This window comes from Pseudopodoces humilis, chromosome 4 (genome assembly GCF_049639895.1).
Source record: "Pseudopodoces humilis isolate 2021_Gansu_Grassland_sample_001 chromosome 4, ASM4963989v1, whole genome shotgun sequence".
In the NCBI taxonomy this organism is placed as follows: Eukaryota; Metazoa; Chordata; class Aves; order Passeriformes; family Paridae; genus Pseudopodoces; species Pseudopodoces humilis.
Window position 1 is genome coordinate 2144523 of NC_142203.1, and position 24197 is coordinate 2168719.

A 24197-nucleotide genomic window follows, 5' to 3' on the forward strand; every position below is an offset into this window, starting at 1 on the left:
ATATTTTGAGGACTGCATTTACTTAGAAGGCATTTAAATTTTTTAAGTACTTCAAATGATATGATGATTGTCTGCACCATTAAGTCCTTTTATCCCTTTGACTTCTCTGTCCTAGTCTATCCTTTTGATGATTCTGCTGTCCTTAGGTTTTCCTGCCGGAGTAGCCCTCGACTGAAATACTGCCAGATGATTTAAATCCTCTTGTGGCGACACTAGTGAAAGAAAAACACATTATTCCCATTTCAGATATCACTGCTGAATACAGAGGACTGTCAGGTCAAATAAGCTGCTCCTGAAGTGCAGCCAAAAATTCAGCTTCCATCTGACAGCCAACAGCGGGAATACTGGAATGACTGGGTGTTTGTCCATTAATCTGGGAGGGAATTTATCTGTTTACCTTTAGGTTTAAATACACTCAGATATTAACAATTTTCAATAGATTTGTACTGCTTGATGAATATTTGAATTTGAAACCTTGATAACCATTAAGACCTTGGTGAGAGGCAGACAATGACATTTTTGATTAGGCACTGTATTTGGGAAATATCCCAATTCCTATGGCATACTCAATATAAATTCTCGATTTTTCCTTGCTCTCTGCCTTTGAAGAGCAACAGTATCACCCTTTGTAAGAAAACATTTACTATATATATATTCATTTCCTTCTAGAGATAGCTATGGAAGTCTGAAAATTCATTTGCTCCAAGAAAATCTTCCATTATATTACTCAGTCATTTTAATTGCAAATTTTAAGCTGATCCACTATATACATCTAATTATCTTTAAATGAAAAATGCTTGTAATTCTAGTGCAGAAAATTACTATTTCTGTTTAATGGAAGCCTGTAATCAGTATGATTTACTTTCTTACTCCTAAAAACTTCAGTAACTATGAAGTGAATAAAAGAAATGGGAAATGGCTTAAAAATAACTCTAACACAGTTGAATCAATGGAGTGTATTTAAAACCTCTGATCTTGAAGGGCAAATATTTGAAAGCTATAGGTCTTGGTGATCAAGAAACAATCCCTTCAGGTATTAATCTTGGAACTATCCCATGTGTCTATGCCAATTTGATGGGTTTTACTTGGGTTTACTGACTTTGGTGACTTGGGCAGGGAGGAACACCACCAGAATGTCAAAAAGAAACTGGAGAAAACAGCATGGAATCTATGTCATGATAGCATTCAGGATCTCAAAAACACAGATGACCTCAAAGAGAAGTTGCTCCATCTTTCTCCATAGAGTAGACACATAATTTGCCTGGAACATGATTAAAAAAATGAAAACAAGTCCGTTGGTTTGTGGTTTGTTTTTTTTTTTTTTGTAATCTACTATTGAAAATAAGTATATTGTAATCAAAAAAAACATCAAACCACATCTCTGCTCTCATTTGTTGCTAAATCAAAATTCACATATGCTGGAATGACACAGAAAAAATTTATCATGGCCCTTGAATTACAACACCTTCAGTTCCAACCTTATGGGAAGAGTAAGAAGCCAACATACAGAGATCCATATGAGAAGCACAGGGAATGCAGCCCCAGCAGGAAACTCCCCAGGCAGGCTGATTCTAGTAAATATCATCTTTAGATGCCTGAAACATTGCTCATACAGTAAGACTTTACAGTATCAACATAGTCAAAAGCATCTTGGCTTTATTCTACCATTTCTTGATGTTCTACAGCTATTTAACCTATTTCCAGACTCTTCTCCTAAGGTTACACGGAATTATTTTAACACAGGAGGGTTTTTTGTAGTTTTGTGGGGTTTTTTTGTTCGCTTTGCTTTGTTTGGGGATTTTTTGTTTGTTTTTTGTTTTGTTTTGGGGATGGGTTTTAGGGAGGTTTTTGTGTGTGTGTACTTGGGGTTTGTGGGGTTTTTTTGGTTTTGGATTTTTTTTTTTATTTGGGGGCTTTTGTTTGTCTATTTGGTTTGAGGGGTTGGTTTTTTTTGGGGGGGGGGGGGCGGGTGGTTTGTTTGTTTGTTTTTTGGTTGGTTGTTTTGTTACCCAGATAGACAAATGCTAATGAATGGTACTGCAAAAATGTACAGAGGGAGCAAACACTGGCAAAAAAATTACCTTCCTGCATGTACCCAAACTTTGCACAGCTCATGTCTGTAAAAGAAAGCAAAAGAAGAGAGCAGCAGGTGCTTTAAGGTGCTGCTCTCTGTCAAAAACCTGGGGCAAGACTCTCAGCTGCTGGAGGACAGAGATGCTCCAAAATTCTGGCTCCCAACCAGAAGCAAGCAGGGCTGCTTTTAAAAACAGCAACTGCTGACAGCAAGGTATGGAAACAAAAGCATAAATAACCTTAAGTTTCTTTTACCTCTCTGGCTCATTTCCTCTGAGACTGTGCTATCTCTATTTCCACAAAGATGTTCTGCCATTTTATTTTTTTCCTGCAGGACTGAACTAAAAAGGCAAGATCTGTCTTCCATTCTATGTTTACTCTGAGAGCAAACTTGAGGTCTTTTTACAATCTGAGATGTAAAAAGTTAAGGAGGCCAAAAAGATTTATTCCATCACCTTTTCCCAAAAATCCAGGTAAAAATTTACAGCTGTTTAAATATAGTTTAGCTAGTGTTTAAGGCAAGCCATTTTTATCTGAAAGAGGAAATAGAAATTAATTTCAACTGCTTCAAGAACTGAACAAATTAATGTGCAGCTTTTCCTACCCTTCCTGAGTTTGTGCAGTCAGGATACAATATAAGGAGATGCTCTCTCAAAGTCCAATTATTCACAAGTCTTAATAGATGCAGCTCTTCAAATACTATTTAAGGACACTAAAATAGCCTGAGAAAGGGAGCTAGAGACAAAAGGGACAGCTCCTCATCTTCCTCTGGCAACACAGACTCTGCAAATAGAACACAAATGGAAGTCAGGCTCCCACATCAAATTAACTCACAAGTCTTGTTTCCCACTGGACAATTCTGACTCTGCAAGTACAAAATTGATAAGAGATCTGTTTTCACAAAAATTATTCTATATGGTCTCAGCTGCCAGTAAGAACTTTGATTCTTTCATGTTCCAAAAGACCTGTGCTCTTTTTTTTGCCTTTGGTGTGTGTGTATGAGTTTCTTCAGTTTTTTTGTTTGTTTGTTTGAAGTTACTAAGGTTGGAAAAGCAGAAAAAAAACAAGTTTCACTAATGGGGAGCAATCACCTCTTCCTGTGGCCTAGGTTAGCAGACCAGTGCCTCAAACTACCAAGACGTGCTGTTCATCACAATCCATTCCAGAGATGTGCTTCTCCTCCTGCAGGATAAATTGGAACTTCACTAATGTTGCCTAACATGAAATCCCATTCCCTCCTCTCTTTCTCTCATGAAACATGCTCTAGTGCCCAATGAGCTTGTTGAGTCTTTGCACATGGCCATCTGAAACTTTTGTGGGTGTTGCCTGAAGTAAATAAAAAAATTCTCTAAGTCAGTTCAAAATAAATCATACACCAGACTGCTTTTTTAAGGCTAATAAGACTGGTGAGATCTGCACGCAGTACTGATCCAGCATTCTGTGTAATATTATAGCATATAACACATTAATTCACTTGAAAACTATATTAAAAAATACTTTTTTACCTTCAACTTCTTTTTTTTCCCCCAAATGACTTACACTTTGACTTTCATGAACTAAATCTTAAGTGATCTTTCAGTTGACTACATGAGTGGTTCCAAGTCTTACAGTCCCCTAATTAGCCACAATAGATTGGAGTAATTATGGAGCAGACCAGAGCAAGGCATCTGCAATTCCTTGGAAATTCCCGTCCTTGGAAATGACTGCAAAGCAGGATGCCATGGCAGCACGAAGGGTAAGGGATTTTCAGACCTCAGCCCAGCATAGTGCAGTACATGTACACACTCTTGGGTCTGAAAGTGTGGAATTTCCCCAATTTCCCCTCATCTCTCATTTTAGAGCAGAGTCTCTCCTGCTCACCCTTTTCTTTTGAACAAATACAGGGACTGGAACTTGAACTACAAAAATTTGGATTTTTCCCCAAGACCTTTAGAACAGATTCATTGTCTCTTGTTCAAATTACCATTTTTCACTCTCCATCAGCTCAGTGTGGTTACAACGCAGATTTTTCGCCCACACTGTAACAATTAGAACCAGCTGGACATATTCAACTAGTTGGTTTAGAAACTTCATCAGGGAAAGTTCTCCCTTTTTCCTACACCCTTCAAAGGGCAGACAGAAGACATGTTCCTGGCACACACACTGGAAGTGCTGGATAGAGAAATATGGATAATGGAGAACAAAGAGTTGAGCCCTAACCTTCACTGTCTCCAAGAAGCACATTAAAAACTGAACCACTCCCTCCAAGCCTTCGGGAACCTTGAATTTCTGCCATTATATGAATGATCCTGAATTATAACAGCTTATACAGAACAAAATAACACTGAAATACTGACCAGTATTACTTTGGTTGCCACTTGATTCTACAAGGGCTAGAGTGAGGAGGTGGCTGACATTCTCCCAGCTTTTCCCTCTTAATTATTTGCCCAGGACACCTCCTTTCCTAGCCACTGGCACAGCTAATCACCCCAAGTTCTCATCTGCTCAGGTTTACAGTAATTTGCCATCTCTCACTCAGGCTTTCACAAATGGGACAGCAGCTTTCCAAATGCTGTGCTGCTGCACAGGGCTCTTTCTTCATTTTGATCATTAATGTCCTTTTGTGTGTCCATTTTCTCTCTGTCTCCTACCACATCCCACACATGTATCCCCTCTGCGTTTTCAAAGCTCTTTGAAGCATCTCTTAATGCATCATCCATTACTCTATAACAAAAAGTCCAGCAGAACCTTCCATGTATTTGAAAATTTGTCACCAAAGCACCCTGTGTTTCATTCTCTCCCACGTCACCTTTTAGCTTTGGAAAGATGTTTTTAAGAGGTCCCACAAAGCTACCTTTCATCTTCTGTGAACCCATCCTTAAAGCTCTCTGTGTAACACTATACCCCTGACCTTTAGTTCTGCCAGAGGATGGCTGTAGCCACTTCGACCATCACAGTCTCATTTCTTCAGGCTCCATTCTGTGCTCAGGCAGCTTTTTCTCTTATGCTGTGGCTGCAAGGTTTGGGCAGTCTTTCATTTCTTTTTTTTTTTTTTTTTGGTATGGTTGGCTAATACAGTCCATGATGTCTATGTCCCTAGATGCTGTGAACACAGAATTAGACAGATTTACTTAACCATGGTCTTCAGTGAAGTGCCATGAGAGCTTTTGCCATATCACTGGCACAAGAATTCAATATATATTCTTGCAAAAAAGAAAGACAGATGTGCTACTTACCCCAATTATTGCTCTTAACATTTGCAAGGCAGTTTCGTGCTCAAGATCAGAAATGGTGTGAGCAGCAATGGGATGTTTGCACAACAAGACTTCAAGCCAATGGATGAAAAATAAAACACATTCTCGTTCTTGCACCTGCAGCAGCTCCTCACTTCCTGCAGGACTCAGAGGAGCTGCACGTGCAGGAACACGAAAAATGAGTGGCATGAAAAATCTGGTTTACAATTGAGATGTGCACCAGGGAAAGGAAGGAAACCTTATGAAAGGAAGTGTATCAGTTCCCTCTTTCTTTCATTCTCATTTTTGAGCCCAGACCTGGACCATTCACATGGCAGGGCCAAAATGGCATCTAAGGACTGGTGATCCTTGTTCTCTTTTTGTCTCTGCCATCTTTACATCTCTCCTGATTATCCTATTCTAACCCTTACTCCATACCAAAGTTTATTTAGAGGACTGGGAGCTTATAATTGTAATTGTAAAAGTTGAGATCTTGGTACCTGAAGTTTGTTGCTGGAGGTTGTAAAATTTAAGGGCTTGTTAACCAAAGCTTTTGAGAGTTAATAGTGGCTAATTGCTGGAGTTAAGGTAACTAGATAAAGCATAAGAATTCACATGGACTGGTGTTTCTTTTCAGCCTAATGAGAATTTATAATGAACATCTTGCCCCCTACCAAATGGGTCAGGATATTTGGGACTCTCTCCCTCCGAGAGGGTATCCTGGTGTGTAAGCATGTTCAGAAAACCAAACATTAAACCTGAACACAATCCTCAACTGAGAGTTTCTGTGATAAAAGGTTCAATGTTTACATCTCAGGGCGCACCTCCCCAAAGCACAGCACTGCAAGGTTGTGCCTTTTCCTAAATTCTGCTGAGTTCTCTCAATCTCTAACGAAGGCAATCACAGGCAATGAAAACTGCCTGGCTTACTGGACCGACACATTTTCACTTTTCAAGCAAAAGAAACATTTAATACCAAATACAGCTCATGAGCAACGGTCAGTAATCAAAACCATTTAATTCACGCAGATTTTTATTTCTCTGCTTATGCAGGTTGCCATATACTGATCAGCTGTGTTTACACACTGCTTTCATTAATAAACCAGTGCAGGGTACATTCATTTTACTAGCTAATTTGCTTGAAACTGATTTCCTGAGGCATAGCCAGTGAACTGAAGCGCCTATAGTTTTTGTGAAAAATACAAAACCACTTTCCATTAGTTTTAAAGATCAGCTGCTTTATTATACAAAATACCTCATTTTTTACCTCAGTCGAGAAACAGGGAGGTTTAAAATTAGATAATTAATTATTAGAAAATGTCTGTTCTTTCCCCAGAGTGTAACCAAAATTAATCACCAATTCAGTTCATTTTAACTTCTTCCCTCAACACTCAGCAGAGTTGTTAAACTCTTCACATGATCACTGAATCTTAAATCTATAAACCTCATCATCTCAGCAGGAAGTTTTCATCTGAGATCTCTTGTGCCAAATCCAGAATTCATTTTAAAATTCAAGCTCATAACTTCATTCTAATGTGTTTGAAAAAGCCATGGTTTTCTGTCACAATCTGGAAATTGGACATTTCTATTACCATCTCTAGGAGGAACATGTGCAACAAGAATCTCTACATATTGCTACCCATTTCTTTTTCCATTTGGATTTCATAAACAAAAATAAAGGAAGGTTAATAATGCAAGTAAATCTTTGGTTTGGGGTTCTTACTGGCAGCCCACACAACTGCAAGACTATAAAGTGAAAACTGCAAAATGAAAATCACAGCTTGTTTAATGTTGCTTAGTCTACTTTATTAATGATAAGCAACAATTACAAAGTAAATGAGCAAACAAAACCAAAAAACACCAGATGCATACTGCATATCTTAGTTTTTATTTTGCTGGCATCTACATAAAATATAACCCTATTCCTTCCATTGAAAGGAGAGACTGTTCTGCAGCATGAAACTGAACAATGCTTTATCTCACACAGATATTAAAAATGGGGGTTACAAGGGGCATGAGACTTCAACCTCACCCCCAGTGAGGATGGGGAGTCTGAGAACGTGGGTCATATTTATAAAGTGACTCTGATTCTCCTGCCACACACTGCTGTGTCTGTCTCCTCAGTTTCACCCTTCTGCAGGGACTCAGGACTGAGGATTGCTCCTCCGTCTGCCCCTGCAATGACGCAGCCCTGGTCCCACACTTCCCTCTGTTTGCAGGGCAGGAGATCAGGACCCCAACAACACCACGCTCTCCCCGACTTCACACCCATTGAAACAGCCCTTTACTAAACTGGGGATGGAAAAACTAAACATCCATGCACTCACAGGGGTTCTCCCTCCTCAGGGCAGGACGTGCATTTATTGTTGTTTACGGGTCCTTTTGGTTTACTTCCCCAGCGTGGCACCGCTGCCCTTGAGGGCATCCCTGGCCACCTGTCAGGGCACCCATGAAGACACGAAGCAAAGGAAGCCCCAGAGAGAACCCACTTGATACAAAACTCCAGAGTGACGTGACTGATCATCTACTGCCCTCTGAGTCCCACCACAGAACCAGGATTTGCACGTGTCTCACTGCCCATCCCCTGAGACATCCCTGTCCAGCCGGGACGTGGCAACAGCGACAGTGCCCAGGCTCTGCTCCAGCCTGGGCACAGGAGCCCCCTCTGCTCTCCCCCAGACACCTCCAGTTGTCTCTCCCCAGGACATCAGGTGGGTCAGGAGGGATTTAAACCCCCTCTGACATTCCCAAGGCGCCTCCTCCATCCCGTGCCCGGGAGCGCTCCGTGGTTTTCCCAGGCACCGAGCGGGGCTGGCCAGCCCGGAGCTTCCCCCTCCCCGGACCTTTTGGGCTTTTTGGAACGTGGCTGCAGCAATCACCTTTGTCTGGGCACCAGGGCCATCCCTGGATGTCCCAGAGCTGGCAGCCTGCATAGGGACTGCCCAGGTCCTCTACCCTTGGATGAAACCCATCGTGTCCATCCTGTCCCATTTACCCAAGGGGAAGTTGTATTATCTTCCTTTTTTTCCCCTCTTGCTTAGTCCCTTGCAGCTGCAAAAGCAGAGGCAGGGAAGAGGACTGAGATGTGACATCAGAAATTTTGAATTTCCAGCTTCCTCTGTCATGGACATTTCCACCCACAGCTCATTTGGAGGTGCTCCCTTAGATTTCCCTCCTGTCTCACAACACATGACTGGAGCTGTTGGCAAAAGCAAACAGCAGCCTGCAACACCTACACTTGAGAGACAGAGATGTTCATTTTGGGTACAAATAGTGTTACCCAACTGGCACATTGCAAAAGACCTTGCCATTTGGTATTGAAAAAAAAATAAATAAATTGGTAAATGTTTTACATAACTGCTGGCAAGCAACTCAGAGTAAGGGCCCCAGACCAAATCATGAAGAGACTCCCAGTGTTTAAAGCAGGGCACACCTATTTCAGTGCTGGCAGTTTTTATCTCTGTTTTTGCCTGAAAAACAGGAATCCAAACCAAGGAATGTAATTTAACAATCAAAAATTTCAAAAAGGTTTCAGCCTAGTCTCCAGTAGGCTTTAAAACGGTTCTTTTTTTCCCAAAGGTTCTTTGAAACCATAAAATCCTAAACTATGTCTATAATAATAAAAAACTGTACATCTGATCTGAAGATTTAATTATTTCGTTTGAACATAAAGTGACAGCTTGCAATATAGATAATAGTTTTGGCAAAGCTGCAGACATTAATCTAGAGGCAGCTTCAGTGTAAAGCTATTCTGGCTGTATTCAATAGAAGTGTCATTGCATTATTAAAATCAAGACAAGCCACAAAAAAATCCATATTCCTCAAAAAGTTAAATCTGAAAAGCAACGTACTTTCAACGTCAAGTTTGGATTAACATCTATCAGGGCCCTTAGTCGTTGAACCACCAACTGAAAAATCAAAAATCCTGAATTTCCACAGAGTTCAAATTAAGGAATGGAAACAAAAACCCAAAAAACAAACAAACAAAAAAAAGGAGCTAAAATAATAAGCCAGAATTGTTTTAGGGTGCAATGTAAATCCAAAACCTAAAAACACTTTCAAATAACATCATGTTTGACACAGTGAAGCTTTTTGTCTATATTTCCTGCCCCAAGTGTACTGCAGCTGCACCTGGCTCCAGTTCTTGGCCATTATAACTTGTAGCATGGCTAATTATCAGAACTATTTGAAAGCTTTCAATTAACTGAAGAGTTCCATCAAAAGTGAAAAATTCCATGCAAAGCCTTGGTGCAAAGGAAGAAATCAGGGTTTCCTTAAAACCTCCAGCTTGAAGAAACAAACAAAAAAATGCTGCCAAACAGAAGAGAATTATACCTCTTCCCACAAAAGTACATTAATAAATAAGTAAATATAGAAATAAATTTCTATTTTACTCTGCCTGACAACAGTACATGCAGTCGAAAAAATTCAAGGTAGTTAGTGATAAACAAACTAGGTCACTACATGGATAACAAGGATAAATATAGTTATTTTTAATGCAGAGGAACATTCCCAGACAATTTTTTGACAGATTGAGATAGCTGTTCTCAATGCAGAAACATGTTTTGTCTACAAACATCACCACCACTCTTCACTTTTTGGTGAACACTTGCAGAATGTAAATTCTGTAAAGATGTAAATGTAAAATGTAGAGATCTGTCCTGTGTTAGTGCTTACAGATATGTTAGGAAAAGGCAAAAGCCAAAAAAAAAAAAATAAAAAATTGCATGGTAGTACAGCAACAACATCTCCTCCCCAGCTAATACATTCTTGTACAATTCCTGCCACTGCCATTTTCAACCAGATTCCCCATGAGGTCTGACAGGACCATGTGAGGACACACCTGTGCTGCCCTAAGAGCAACACTAGCACCACACCCCAAACTCCAGAGAGATGCAGTTTCATCAAATGCCTCACTTCCAGCAGGAGAATATGGTGTCTGTTATGCCTCAAAGAGCATCGAGACTAAATACTCTCCCTTTTCACCCTGACAGAAGAAACAGGAATTCATCAATCACTAGTGAATGATTCCCACCCCTCAGACTGCTCCCCAAAGCACAAACCCTGGGTGAAGCCAAAGAGCAGGGGTGATTCAAGGCAGAAGAAGTTGGTATTTTATTTTTCAGGCTATGTCAGCTTTGAGGAAGCACCTTCCATAAGGCAAATTTCAGCAGATACACACTCTAGCCTGTAATCTACTAGAACAGCAATTTTGTGTCCTTTATGTTGTTCTTTTCCAAAGAGCTTATGTAATATCTCTAAAATCTTCAGTAATCTTACTTCTGTATCTTAACAGAAAAATGGGGCAGAGCAAAACCAGGCTCGTTCCACAGCTGCTTTTCCTAAAGAAAATTTATTCCAAGACTATATAAAAGGCTTTTAAAAATTAGCCCAACTGTTACAAGATAAGTATACCATGTTGCAAACAGGCCAGGCATTTTCAATTTCAATTCTAAAAGCTTCTTTCACCTCATTTTGAAAACGAAAAAGAAATGAGAAGCTCTTGCATGCACAGTAATAAAGTGAGAATAACACTGAATGACATTAACTGAGTGCTCTCCTGAAAAAGCATTTCCAGATGATTCCCGGTTTGTGAGATCCTTGAAACTCTTTGGGTAAATATTTCCAGTATACCAACACTTCTCTGACACACACACACAAAAAGAGATGGATATTCAAGCAGCTGCTGTGGCTGCAACACTGGAACTGGCGCTACAGGAGACCCAAAACATGCCTTTTATCAGGAATAAGTCATCAAAACTCATCATTTCTCTTAAAAGCAGACACCTTTTTCTACTTGATGTGTCAACCTCTGTTTTCAGACTTCAGAGATGGAAAGTAGAGACACATCAAGGATAAGAGATGGCTGGCATCGACAGGAAAAAAGCTTGATGTGACACAAATGACAAAAGATTGCTATGAAAGATGCTAGCACAAGACTTCATGATTATTATTAGAGCATTAACAGAGTGAAAGGGTGGTTTCCTGAAACTCAGAAACCATTAAAGGTATAGGTTTTTGCTGTAATTCTTCAGCTTTGCAAATGGTGCTCCTCTAGATTAAAAAAAAAAACAAAAAACCCCACAAAAATTATAATTACATACCAGTGATTTTTGTTCCAGTGAAGCTGGGGCACAGTTTTCAGATATTTTTCCTTCCCTCCTCTGCCTCAAATAGGAAATGTTTAGATAGAATTTAAAACTCTGTTCAGATTTTTCTACAATTACAATGCTTTAACCAGAATTCAACTGGAAAAGAAATGAATGTGTCAATTTTTAATTATTTATTACTCTCCATGGTAAATTTTTAAAAAACCCCACAAAACCTCAAGAATTTTTTTATCAAAAACCCCAATCAGCAGCAGAGCTAATTGCTCAGAATTAGTTGGTCACTGGTCTCAGACATTTTGAAGAGTTTTCTCTTCTTCCTCCTGAAGTTTTGATGATTTTACAATTATTTTACCCATTTTGCCTTTTCTTTATTCCTGCTCAGTCCTCAGCTGGTCTGAATGAAGGAGCCAGAACCACATCGATTCCCTGGTAGTTTTAAAACAGATTTCCTGCTTGGAATTAAGCCAGAGCAGGATTTCTAAAGCAGGCAGCTCCTCCTGTTTCCACTGAAAGCACATGGGGAGCTTCTCAGCCTCGCCTGCTCTGCGTGGCCCGGGAGCAATCTTTATCCACAAGATAAATATTTGCTACAAAATAATTAGGGAAGAAAAAAGAAACCACTGTAATTTGTCTTCAACAAAATAATCTGCTGGGAGAGACTAGTTAATCAGCACTGGATCTGCCCCAGGATGGTGAGATGGCCACTTTGGACTGGGAGATGGCCAGGAAAATGTGGAATTTGCTCCTCTGCCTTCATCCATGCCAAGGCAAAGCAGATAGGAACACAAGGGATGCTCATGGATCTGACTTCTGCGCATTTCCAGAGGGGGGGAATACACAGCTGTGCTTGAGGCAGGGGAAATCTGGCACCCTGTGTCTTAGGGTTGGTGCAGAAATGTATACCTTGGCAAGAAAATGTGTAAAACTGGCACTGAGAAAACCACCCATAACTCACCCAGTGAGTTATGAACCAGCTGAGGACACACACAGTGTTCCACATCCCTGTCCTTTTCACTTGGTCCTCCCTCCTTGTCCCCATCTCCCTTCCTTGCACCATCACTGGGACTGACTTGCTCCTGCCCTAAGCCATCCCAAGAAGGCAAACTACCAGAGAATTTTACTGTTCTGAGGAAGAGTCCATCTAAATCCATCCCCAGTGCTGGAATTAGGGAAAAGCCAGAGGAAGAGCAATTAGATGGGCTTTGACCAAACCATCAAACCTCACACAGTTGCTTGTCTCAGGTGTGTCTTGCAGTGAAAAATATTTTGGAGACTCGGGAAGTTTCCTACAGACCAGATACTTGTTTCACCCCTCCCTGACCAAACTGTTCTGACCCACAAGTCAGAGCTACACCTTTTGGTGCTCCACCTTTATTCACACTCAGCATTTTGGCTTCAACCTAAGAGAGTAGGTTTAGATGAATTATTATGAGGAAATTGTTCCCTGGCAGGGTGGGCAGGCCCTGGCACAGGGTGCCCAGAGCAGCTGGGGCTGCCCCTGGATCCCTGGCAGTGCCCAAGGCCAGGCTGGACATTGGGGCTGGGAGCTCCTGGGACACTGGGAGCTGGCCCTGCCGTGCCTGGGGTGGCACTGGATGAGCTTTAAGACCCACCCCCAACCCAAACCATTCTGTAACTCTATAATTCTCTGGTTTAAAATGCACATTTTAATGTAATTATTCATCTTTGCTGAAAGATATTGAGGCATACTAGAGCAATCACAGCTCTTGCTGTGTGAACCAATATAGATGTGGTATTAAGTCAATATATATAGTCAATCACACTTTATTCCAGCTGATTTCCGAGCTCTTGTTCAAAATGTTGCTCTGATTTCTTTCTTCCCTGATGGATTTCACAAAAAAGGATACATCTGACACTATATTCCCAGCTATGCCTGACATTGCTTCAATTACAATTATTTCAATTTTTTTCTTTTTTTTTTTTTTTTTATATTACTTTAGTGACAAGCTGAATCACAAGACCCACATATGGAGTAGAGTTTAAGGTTAAGTAAAACCATCCTAGGAAGGAACCAGAGCATTCCTGTAACTGTGCTACAGTACAAAAATGCAGCTTTTCTAAGAGACATTTCTGAAAGAATTCATCTCCCTGAATAAGGATACCAGGCTGAAGAGAAGCCTGGTGAAGAAAGCCAAGGCATCAGAATAGGATAGGCTTGATCACACCCAAGAAAATGAAAGTCATTATCAAAGAGGTTGATCTTTATCCTGAAGGGCTATCTGTAAGGAGTGTATCATTCTGTACAAGGTCTGAAGGTAAAGCATAAAAAAAGACATTAAAGAAATTACACAAAAGCATCATTAAAGGAACATATATAGCATGCACCATAGAAGGGAGCTACGAGGTCATTTCAGCTACTTCCCATGACAACAGCACATCATTTCCCCATCCACACTGTACATTATTCACAGTATCAAACTAATCTTCCCTTAAAATTGTTCAAATAAATAGCACTGCATGGTTTTAAAATAGTTCTGGAATGGTATCTGAAAGCAATCAGCTAGTGGGTCTTAGTTTTTAACCTAGAAAAGACCTTGCAAAGCAATCCTGTGCAATTCCTCACACAAGCAAGGAATCCGACAAGTTACATTGCCTGTAATAGTTTCTCCATCTCTACTTCAAAAGCCTGAGCTGGAAATAGAGTAAAAACCCCAAAGAAAAAAACCCTGGCAAATAAATTAAAGCAGGATGGTCTAAAGAACAGTAATACAGAGTAATGAGGAAGGAAATCTGGATTTCAGGGGCTGATTGTGTGCAATGACACCCAGCAGTGATAGAAGCTCTCCTAGATGAGGGAGAGACTGAAAGATCTAAACAAATACTGAACATAAAATAAATCTAATTAATTTTTTTTCCTATTCTTCATGCCTCTGCTTGTCGCATGCAAGTCTTCTTATCCGTAAGTGTTTCTTGTGTGATCTGTTGTAGCATCACTGTTGCAGAAACCTAAGACATGGGTAATCAGATGCCAGAAATTACTGTTATTTATGCTCTGCTGTCACAGCCCTCCATAATTATGCAGGTTGACACAGCATCTTGACAATGATAGGGAAGAAAGCAGTTTTTTGCAGAGATTTTTTCAGCCTCCCTACACAGAAACTCAGCGAATAAAATTGCTGCAGCTAAAAATTAGCAATGCAGTCATCTCTTTCACGTTTGGTTTGGGTTTTTTTTTTCTAGCCTGTCAAAAAGTTACTATTGTGAGAGTACTCAAAGACATGAGTAAAAAAGATCTCTATGTCTAAATGGTAGCTTTATCCTACAGCAGGACCATAATCTGACTATGCATAAATAATTGCCTTGTGTTGTTTAGAATTGAAAACAATCAAGGAAAAAATTATTTTCAAGGGGTCAGGGGCAGGAGGAAGAAGAAGATTATTTGCAAAATGCTGAGAAAACACCCTGCTTTGCATTAAAATTAAAAAATTTGAATTGTGGGGTTCAAATCCAAAGTGTGAAGCACTTAACAGTCACCTGAGCTCATGCTGTCCCAAGTGTGCAAGCTACGCTCCATAGTGAGGCTTAAACTACTGTGTGCACAGAATTGCAATGTTCTGATAGAGCATTTTGGGTTAGGAAATTTCTCCATCAGCTTTAATCAAGAGGCACCACTTGATGCAGAAACTGCACCCTGGGTGGGTTATGCCCCTGTGTCTGACCCCACTCTCCCACACACCACCTGGAAGAGGAGGCAGCAGAAAAATCCCACACCCAACCTCCCGCCTCCTCTGGGGGAGGCTTCGCTCCCCTCCCTGTCCCCTGTGGCCTCCAGGGTCATGAACAACCCACAAAACCCTCAAATTTCTCTCACATCATCAGATTCCTGCTGGGCTGTGCCAAGCTCCTGCCCTGGCTCCGCTGAAGGAGCGCTGATCTTCTTGAGCCTCCTTATCCATCTGCTGCTCCTCCCTGCTGTCATCTGCGCACTTCAGCTTGCTGCTTTAAATACTGCGCCTGAAATCCTAACTCCTAAATCCCAGAACTTGTCGTTCTGCTGCCACAGTTGGGAGAGCTGAGATAATCCAGGATTCTCCACTTAAACAGCACAGGCAGAAGGATGGCTTGGCTGAACGGGAATATTCTCTTGGAAATAAGGCAGTAAACTGCCCCCCAGTGTGAGCAGGGCCAGGTGGCATGGGAAGAACACAGAGATACTGCTGCCAGTGGAGGGATAAAATTTGTGTGGCCAAAGCTCAGATGGAGCTGGGGCTGCCAGAACTGTGGGGGACAACAAAAAGAGATTTTCTGAATAAAATAATGTCAGTAGGCAGTGCAAAAAAAATACTATTGACCCATTCCATGATGTGGATGGTCACCTCACAGACAGGGACAGGGACAAGGCTGAGGTGTTCAATGCATCCTTTGCCTCCTCCTTTAACATAGATGGATCAAGGGGGTCCCAGTGCCCTGAGCTGGGCACTGTGAGAGTGTGAGAATGACCAACACCCAGTTAACCCCAGCCTGCTGCTCCAGCTGGATCCCTACAAGTCTATGGGACCTATTGGGATTCATCCCAGCATCCTCAAACAGCTGCGGATGCCATCACAAAACCTCTCTTGATGATTTTTGAGTGGTCTTGGGAGTCCAGAGAAGCTATGGAAAAGATTATTCTGGGAGGTATTGAAAAATACCTGGAGTACAAGGCAGTCACTGGTCACAACCAGCATGGCTTCGTGAAGGCAAACCTGCTTGTCAAACTTGATTCCCTTTCATGACAAGGTGATCCACCCAGTGGATCAAGGGAAGCCAGCTGATGGAATACTTCTGGATTTCAGGAAAGCTTTCCATACTGTCTGTTACAGGAGAATTCTGGACAAACTGCGCATCCCACAGCTGGATAAACACATCATGAGCTGGGTGAGCAGCTGGGTCATGGGTCAGGCACAAAGGGTGATAGGGACTGGGAACCTGTCACTGGTGAGGCTCTGCAGGGCTCCACCTTCAGCCCTGTGCTCCTCAACATCCTCATAAATGACATGGATGTAGGACTGGAAGGGATTCTGAGCAATTTCGCAGATTATACAAAAATGGGGGGAGCTGTCGACTCCCTGGAGGGCAGGGAGGCCCTGCAGAGAGGCCGTGACAAAGGAGAGGCCTGGGCCAGCCCCAACCGTGTGAGGTTCAACGAGGGAAGGAGCCAGACTGTGCCCTGGGATGGGATAACCCCGCGTGTAGGGACAGACTGGGGAACGAGAGGCTGGAAAGCAGAGCCAGGGAAAGGGACCGGGGCTCCCGGTCAGTGGCCGTGCCCTGGGGCCGGGAGGGACATCCCTGTCCTGGGGCACCAGGCCCAGCAGGGCCGGCCCGGCCAGGGAGGGATTGTCCCGCTCTGCTCTGGGCCGGGGCGGCCTCACCTGGAATGGTGCATGCGGTTCTGGGCCTGACAGAATAAAAATGACATTAAACTGTCAGAGATGTGCAAAGGAGGGCCGTGGGGATGGAGAAGGGCCTGGAGGGGCCGCGTGAGGAGCAGCTGAGGGCACTTGGTGTGTTCAGCTGCAGGAGACTGAGGGCAGACTCAGCACAGCTACGGCTTCCTCATGGGAGGAAGAGGAAGGGCAGCTCTGATCTCTGCTCCTGTGACAGGGACAGGGCCTGAGGGAACGGCTGGAGCTGGGGCAGGGATTTGGGATGGAGATCAGGGAAAGGTTCTTCTCCCCGAGGGTGCTGGCACTGCCCAGGCTCCCCGGGGAACGGGCACAGCCCTGAGGCTGCCGGAGCTCCAGGGGCGTTTGGACACCACTCCAGGGATGGCCAGGGTGGGGTTTTGGGGTGTCTGTGCAGGGCCAGGGGCTGCACCAGATGGACCTTGGGGGTCCCTTCCCAGTCAGTATATTCTGTGGTTGAGTCAGTATTTACTGGTCCATTTTCAAACAACTTCACCAAAAATTGATATAGATAGATAGATAGATAGATAGATAGATAGATAGATAGATAGATAGATAGATAGATAGATAGATAGAGATAGATACATACATAGATACATAGATATGTATATATTATATATATGTGTGTGTGTAAATATATAAATCATAATATATAAGTCTTATAGACATAAGTCTTTTATATACAAGTCATAAAACCCCCTTTTGCCCACAAATGACCCCTTATTAACAAGTTTTAGGTGCATGGGGTGAGGAGTACTATTGAAAACCTAAAAAAAAAAATAAAAAATAAAAAATCCTAGACAGTGCTTTTTGTTGCATATAACAAATTCTTGCTTCCAACACAGAGCTGTGCATCAAGAATTCATAGGATGATTTGGTCTTATCTAACATTTCCTACACTTCTAAGTATCAGACCAGATGTGAGGCACATAAGTGTCTGCAATTCCTCCGTATGGTCTCTGGAGTGTACATATACCCAAATTATACCCGAAGTACAGTATATTTGCACATAGCTGCTATACATTATGTAAAATTAAGATGTTTTTATGTGTGTTTCATTGGGTAACGCATACACACACACACACACCACATACAGTTATTAGCTGAATTAGCTAGAGACTTTATTAGATAATCATGGTCTGCTTCATTTCTCAGCTTTCGGAACTTAAAATAGAAGAACACCCCCGCTGTGATGAAAGGTAACACAACTTGCTGATTAGAGGGAAGAAAAACCCACACAAACAAATGAATAGAAAACCTCACAAGTATGTTAAGTATATTCCCTCAGCAGCAAGACTGAGATTTGATAAAACCTCAAAGCACAAAGGTGTGGTACAGCTTCTGTGCCTCCAGATCCCTGCTCATTCAATCCCTTTCTTCACAGCACACAGACCCACAGCTGCAGGTATGGGTTTGGACAGATCCTTGCTCTGTTCCCACATTAGGAATGGCAAAAAAGCTGTTCTACCCCCTACATGGATCATTAGAAAATCAGCCATACCATGATGTCACTACACTCAGTGAGCTGTTCTCCCTCAAACATAAGATCCAAGTTTCCTATAAAAAAGGAAACTTAGACCCATTATTCCTCAGACTGACATAATGCAACAAATTTAGGCTGAATTTGTATTTCCCCTCCTGAACTTTAAATGCAAAATGTGTTTTAGTCCTCCAATATAAAACAGCATTTTCCAGAGGTTTTAATTTTGCAGATGTTAATGTCCTTACAACACTTCTTTAGACATAAAACTTTTGACTTGTATTTTCTAACACATCATCTGACTAAGATTTCACTGTATTTTGACTGTGAACTTGTTCTGAAACTTAAATTAATGCTGTTTAACCTATTTTTGTTTAACCTATATTTATTCAAACTCAAGCTGGGCTTCAGGTATGCTACAACAATGCCCAATATCATGGAATCACATAACGAGCCTGGGGTTGGGAGGGACCTTAAAGGTCACCCATTCCCACCCCAGCCCCGGCAGGGCCAGCTCCCAGTGTCCCAGGAGCTCCCAGCCCCAATGTCCAGCCTGGCCTTGGGCACTGCCAGGGATCCAGGGGCAGCCCCAGCTGCTCTGGGCACCTTGTGCCAGGTCCTGCCCACCCTGCCAGGGAAAAATTTTTTCATCACATCTAATCTCACTTGTAACACAGCATCGACCATCCTTTAGGATTTGAGAAATCCTGGCTCTGTGGCTTACCTAAGTTTGAGATGTTTAAGAGACTAAGGTGAAAACAACAACACGCCAACTCCTATGTGACTCACAATAAATTCTAGAATAACAGATATTTCTCTCTGATTATTGCAGTTTCTTAAATACAGCTTCCCCAGATATCACCACTTAGGCTGAAGGGATATCAGGCTGTTACTGCTGTTGTAGGGATATGTGCTGCATAAACAGCTATTTTAAGGCATAAGAATCTCAATTAAAAGTTACTGTCTTTTGAAATAACTTCCACAGTGGATCATTTCCTTGATTTTCAACTGGATGGTAATTGAAAAAATGTGGAGGAGGGAAGATAAGACAGTGACCCTTTCTGCTATGCTGCCATTGATACACAACCTTGTATGAAGTATATCCTTTGAAAAGAGACATAAAGGATAAGGACATAAAGGGCAGTGAATTAGGAGGTTGGGCACATGAAAAAAACCAAAAAAACAACTAATACTACCAGAACGATTAATTCCAGTTGTAATAATGCATGGCTTGACATCAAATTTTGTCCTAGGCTGACCAGACACGTACAGAATACAGCAGCATATCCACTATATGCTTTCTGGAGGCTATACAAGCAGTCATGGAAAATCAATTTGAATACAAATGTAATTTGTTAAAAGAACAGTGAAAATCATTATGCAGGGTCACACTGTCAGCACTTTGTACAGAAGCAGATGCTGTCCAAAGATGCAAAGGCATTTGGTAAAACAGAAGAATCTTGGTCTTTAAAAGCCTCTGTGATCTTTTCAGCTTTTCAGTATAGACACATGAGAACAAAGCTACAGTTTACCTCTCTTGTTTCTCAGCACTTTTGCTCCTTGCAGCTGATTCCAGCTGCAAAAAAGGGGCTTTATAGAAACTTCTAAGCCTCAGGGAGAGTGAAGGTTGGTTCCCACTGTAATGGAGAAAAAGCAACATCTTTGAAACACTTCTTTCAAAGTTCTGCAGTTTTATGCGTAGGCTGACAGGACATGGTGATAAAATAAAGAATTAGACTTGCCTGTTTTCAGAAATGTCAACATCATTTTTGGGCAAACCAGACATAAAAACTCAGCAGACAGCTAAGTGGAGAAGCACGATGCAACCCAGAGAGCAGCTTCACTATAAAGACAACTCAAATGGCAATTTTTCAGAAGGTCCTGTTTCAAAAATGTTTATCATGAAGATGTGGGATGCACTGATCTGCTGTGCACCTCCAGTCCCATTACAGTTGTTGATCAGCTTACACCATGGCCAGAGGTGTATCTTGAAACCAAAATAGCCACCGCTTTTAAATCATGCTTTCCTTTCATCTGATCCCAATCTTCACTGACTGTTCTTAAAGCTGTTGGCTTATTTACCCCTGAAAATAAAAACACAGTGGTACTCATGAACCTGTATTACTGCAGGTTTGATGCACTGTGTTTCTTCCTCCTGAAATAATCTCTTGTAGTCTCTGTAGTCACTCTGGTAGTTACTGTCTGTCCACGCAGAGTAAAGCACCAGAGTGCCCGGCATTCAAATTCAACCAAGGAACAGCAACAGCAGCAAATGTAAATGCTTACAGCTGTTTTTAAATATGTATAAAAGGACATTGCTTATTAAAAATGCACCTGCATCTTTCTTGTAAACTAAGGGCTGAAAGTCCTTGAAGGTTGGTTTCATCATGTACTTGCATATAAACACATCTCTGAAGATCAAGCTCCTGTTACAGTGCATGAGACTGCAAATTTCTCAGACTGGCCAGGAAGAAGAAAGTGACAGTCTCCCACTGAGATGACTTTTTCATCCATTACTATCTTTCTTGCCCTTCTCTCTCCCTTAAAACCAGCAGCAACAGCAAAAAGACAAAAAGAACCCCACCCCAGACTTGCTGACATACTATGTATTTGTTCCAAACACAAAAAGCAAAAAGTGCTTTTAAGACATCATGAATAAACAGGATTTCGACCTTCACCATAACTCTGCAGAGCTCCAACAGAAAAAGCAGTTGGTCTTTTTCTTTAACAGAAGGCTTGAAATGCAGGTCAGTAATGAAGTATATGACTTAACTTTCTTCTGCACTTGGAATTTACCCTGAGAGGCAGGTGGGAATCAGCCACTGCACAGATGACACTTCCACTGATTTTCATTCTACACCATTATGGGAATGGACTCTTAGTGAGTAGTGTTGAGACAAGTTCTGCACTGTTCAAAACCTGCTTTTGGAAGAGTTTTGGTTACTTACAGTGCTTTGAGTCACTGCGACTTTTGAGAGGATCTATTGAAAGTAAATGTTATGACAGCCACCAAAATTAACCTGCTATATCAGGCTTGTCAAGCAGCATTTTGCTCTGTTTCAGCACAAAAAAAAAAAGACTCAGTGTAATTTTCTTCTGTTTCTTTCCGAGAGCCAAGGACAAACCTTTAACTGAACAATCACAGCTTAAGCAATCACAGAGCAAATGGATTTTTTTCCTTCCTATTTCACTTCTGCTAGAAAACCTATTAAGTTCTCTCTGTTCTGAAGTTACCTGAAAACATGGCAAAACTGTTGACTTTATTGAGAAAACATCACAGACGTGAGCTATCAGAAGTTCCAAAGAAGCTCAGTGCAAAGCACTTATGACAAGTCCAGAGTTTGTGGCAGATACAGTTATCTTGTGCTTAAAACAGACTTTGGGGAATAAGCTGCAGGTACAAGGACATATTGCATAAGCTATCACATGCTCACTGCAACTGTGTGAATGCTACCGGATTTTGAGAAGCCACCGTGCTGAATAATTTAAGGCTAATAGAATATTCAGTTTTTACTGATATGCTGGCTTCATTTTGAAACCTCAAAAAAAAAACCAAAAAAAAATTAAAAAAAAAAGTTAATATTGAGGGAAACAGGTCTAAAAGTCAGTGTGAATATTCTGGTACTCATTAGGACAACAGTTGTTTTAACAAGCAGGAGGATAGAGAGGTCTCCACGCCGGGTGGGATCACTCAGACAGACAGAACATCCGCGGTACAGGACGACGCTCGGAGCTCGCAGAGGACGAGAGAGTCCTCGGGGGGCTGCGGGCAGGAGAAGGGGACCCACGGGGGTCCCGGAGCCGAGCCCAGCGCCTCTCCCAGGGGCGCGGAGGGTGCCCGGGCGGGACAGCCGGGATGGGCAGGACGAGACGGGACGGGCAGCGAGTGATCGTGCACCGCCCCGGGAAGCCCCCCGAGCCTTCCGCGGAGGGGGAACCGTGCCCACACGGTGCCCACCATCAGCTCCTCGCACGACGAGCTCACACAACTTTTCAGTGCGAGGAGGGTAAACCCCCGTATCCTGCAAGAACTGATGAATATAAATAATAAAGAGAACTCCCAAGAGATTTAAAGTTGTCTCTCTGGGGTAAGGTTGGTCTTTTCTTTTTCAGAAAGGTGTTTTGGTAGTTTTTTTTTGTTGTTGTTGTGTTTTGGAAGGGGATGAGACACCGAGAAGGCGCTGCGGGGTGTTTAGGATGGAGAAGACCTAATTCGAGGGAGGCAGCGAAAGGGTCGCCTGGCAAGAGCTGCTGCTGCTGCCGAGATGCTCAAGCTCCCGAACGTGTTCGCAAACTGTTCCGCGGTTTGCTAGGTCTCCGGCTAGGAGCTAACAGCCTCCAAATTACAATGAAGACCGGTGGCTGGGGAGGGGTGAGGGCAGGAATGGAAAAGCGGTGGGGATAGCTCTGCGGATATTAAATCTTCCCAGCCGCTCATCTGGATTACATTTCAGCTCTCACGGCATTTCTTTCCCCTCTAATTAAGCATAGTTTCAAAACAGAACGTGTCTGAGGATGGACAGTCCGCCCGCTTCTATTTCAAATGCAGAGATAAGTATTTTTCTTTTTTTCCTTTCCTTGTCCATGAAGAGAAAAGCAGAGCCCAGACAGCGGCACCCTGCTGCGAGCCACCTCCCCGGTCCCCCGCGCACTTGGACTCCGACTTTGCGGGAGCTCCGGCTCGACCCCGACCCCAAGTCCCCCGTCCGTCCCCGCCGTCCTCCGTCCCCTCACCTCGGGCGGGGCGCGGCGCCGCCAGGCTCCCGCAGAGCGCCAGCCAGGCCAGCACCGCGCGGCTCATCCTCCTCCTCCTCCTCCTCCTCCTCCTCCTGCTCCTGCTCTCCTCCGCCTCAGCCGAGGGATGCGAGCGGCGGTGCCTCCGCCCGGTGAGGCGATGCGAAGTGCGGCGAGGATGCGCAGGTCCCTCCCGGCGCTGCGCGGCGTGGAGCGTCCCCCGGCCGAGCGCAGCCCCCGCCGCTCCGCTGCCACCCCCCTACGCGCGGTGCGGAGCCCGTCCCGCCGCCCCCCCGCCCTGCGCGCCCGCCAGGTGCCCCCGCGCCTCCAGCATGGCCCGGCCGCCGCCTCCCAGCCGTGTCCCGCCGCCTCCTCTCCTCCCCCTCTTTCTCCTCTCTGCCTTCCTCTTCCTCCTCCTCCTGCCGCCGCTGCCCTGCCCGCCCCGCGCGGATCCCGGGGGCGGGGCCGCCGGGCACACCCCGGCCCCTCCCCGCCAGCGGCCCGCCCCCGCGATGCGGAGGGTGCGGGATGCGGCTCCCGCACGGAGCCGGGACCCCGCGGTGCGGAGGGTGCGGGATGCGGCTCCCGCACGGAGCCGGGACCCCGCGGCCCCCGGGTGATCCCGGGGATGCTCCCGCAGCGCTCCGGTTTGTGTAGACGGCGGGCGCAGGTCTGCGTGGCCGGGGTTCCTCCCCCTGGCATGTCCTGGGCTAGTTTGGTTTTGGGTGGGCGCCTGCCCTCGTCTATCAGGGAGCGGACGCTGTTCACGAAGGTGTTTTATCCTCCGCGGAGGAATTTTGCCCTCCGCAAACTTCTGTCTTGTATGTGCTGTCAAAGCCCTGCGCTCTGCCAAGTGCTTCCTCTGCTTAAAATCCCTCTCGAACATCCACACAGGGAGCTCGCACGGAATCATAGGATTATGGCATGGTTTGGGGTGGAAGGGGCCTCAGAGATCACCACATCCCAATGTGCCACGGGCAGGGACACTTTCCATCAGACCAAGAGATTCAAGGTCCGTTCTTCCACCTCCCTTCCTCCCTCCTCGGGTAGGATCCTACCCGAAACTGGAGGGGAGTCAAAGAAAGAATGAAAGATGTGGCGATATTTCAGAAACAGCCCAAGGTAGAGGCTGGGAAGATCTCACGTCAGGCCACTACACACTTGTTTTTATTTTCATCTC

General features: G+C 43.6%; 1 protein-coding gene across 1 annotated transcript in view; it reads right to left on the reverse strand.

The window, feature by feature from the left end:
• Nucleotides 1-23227, reverse strand: part of EDIL3 (EGF like and discoidin domains 3) — a 231014-nt gene extending 207787 nt beyond the window's left edge. Inside the window, exon 1 of the mRNA XM_088054435.1 lies at nucleotides 23018-23227. Coding sequence (XP_087910561.1) covers nucleotides 23018-23084 — 67 coding nt within the window. The 5' untranslated portion in view covers nucleotides 23085-23227. The remainder of the gene's footprint in view (nucleotides 1-23017) is intronic.
• Nucleotides 23228-24197: the final 970 nt, after the last annotated feature.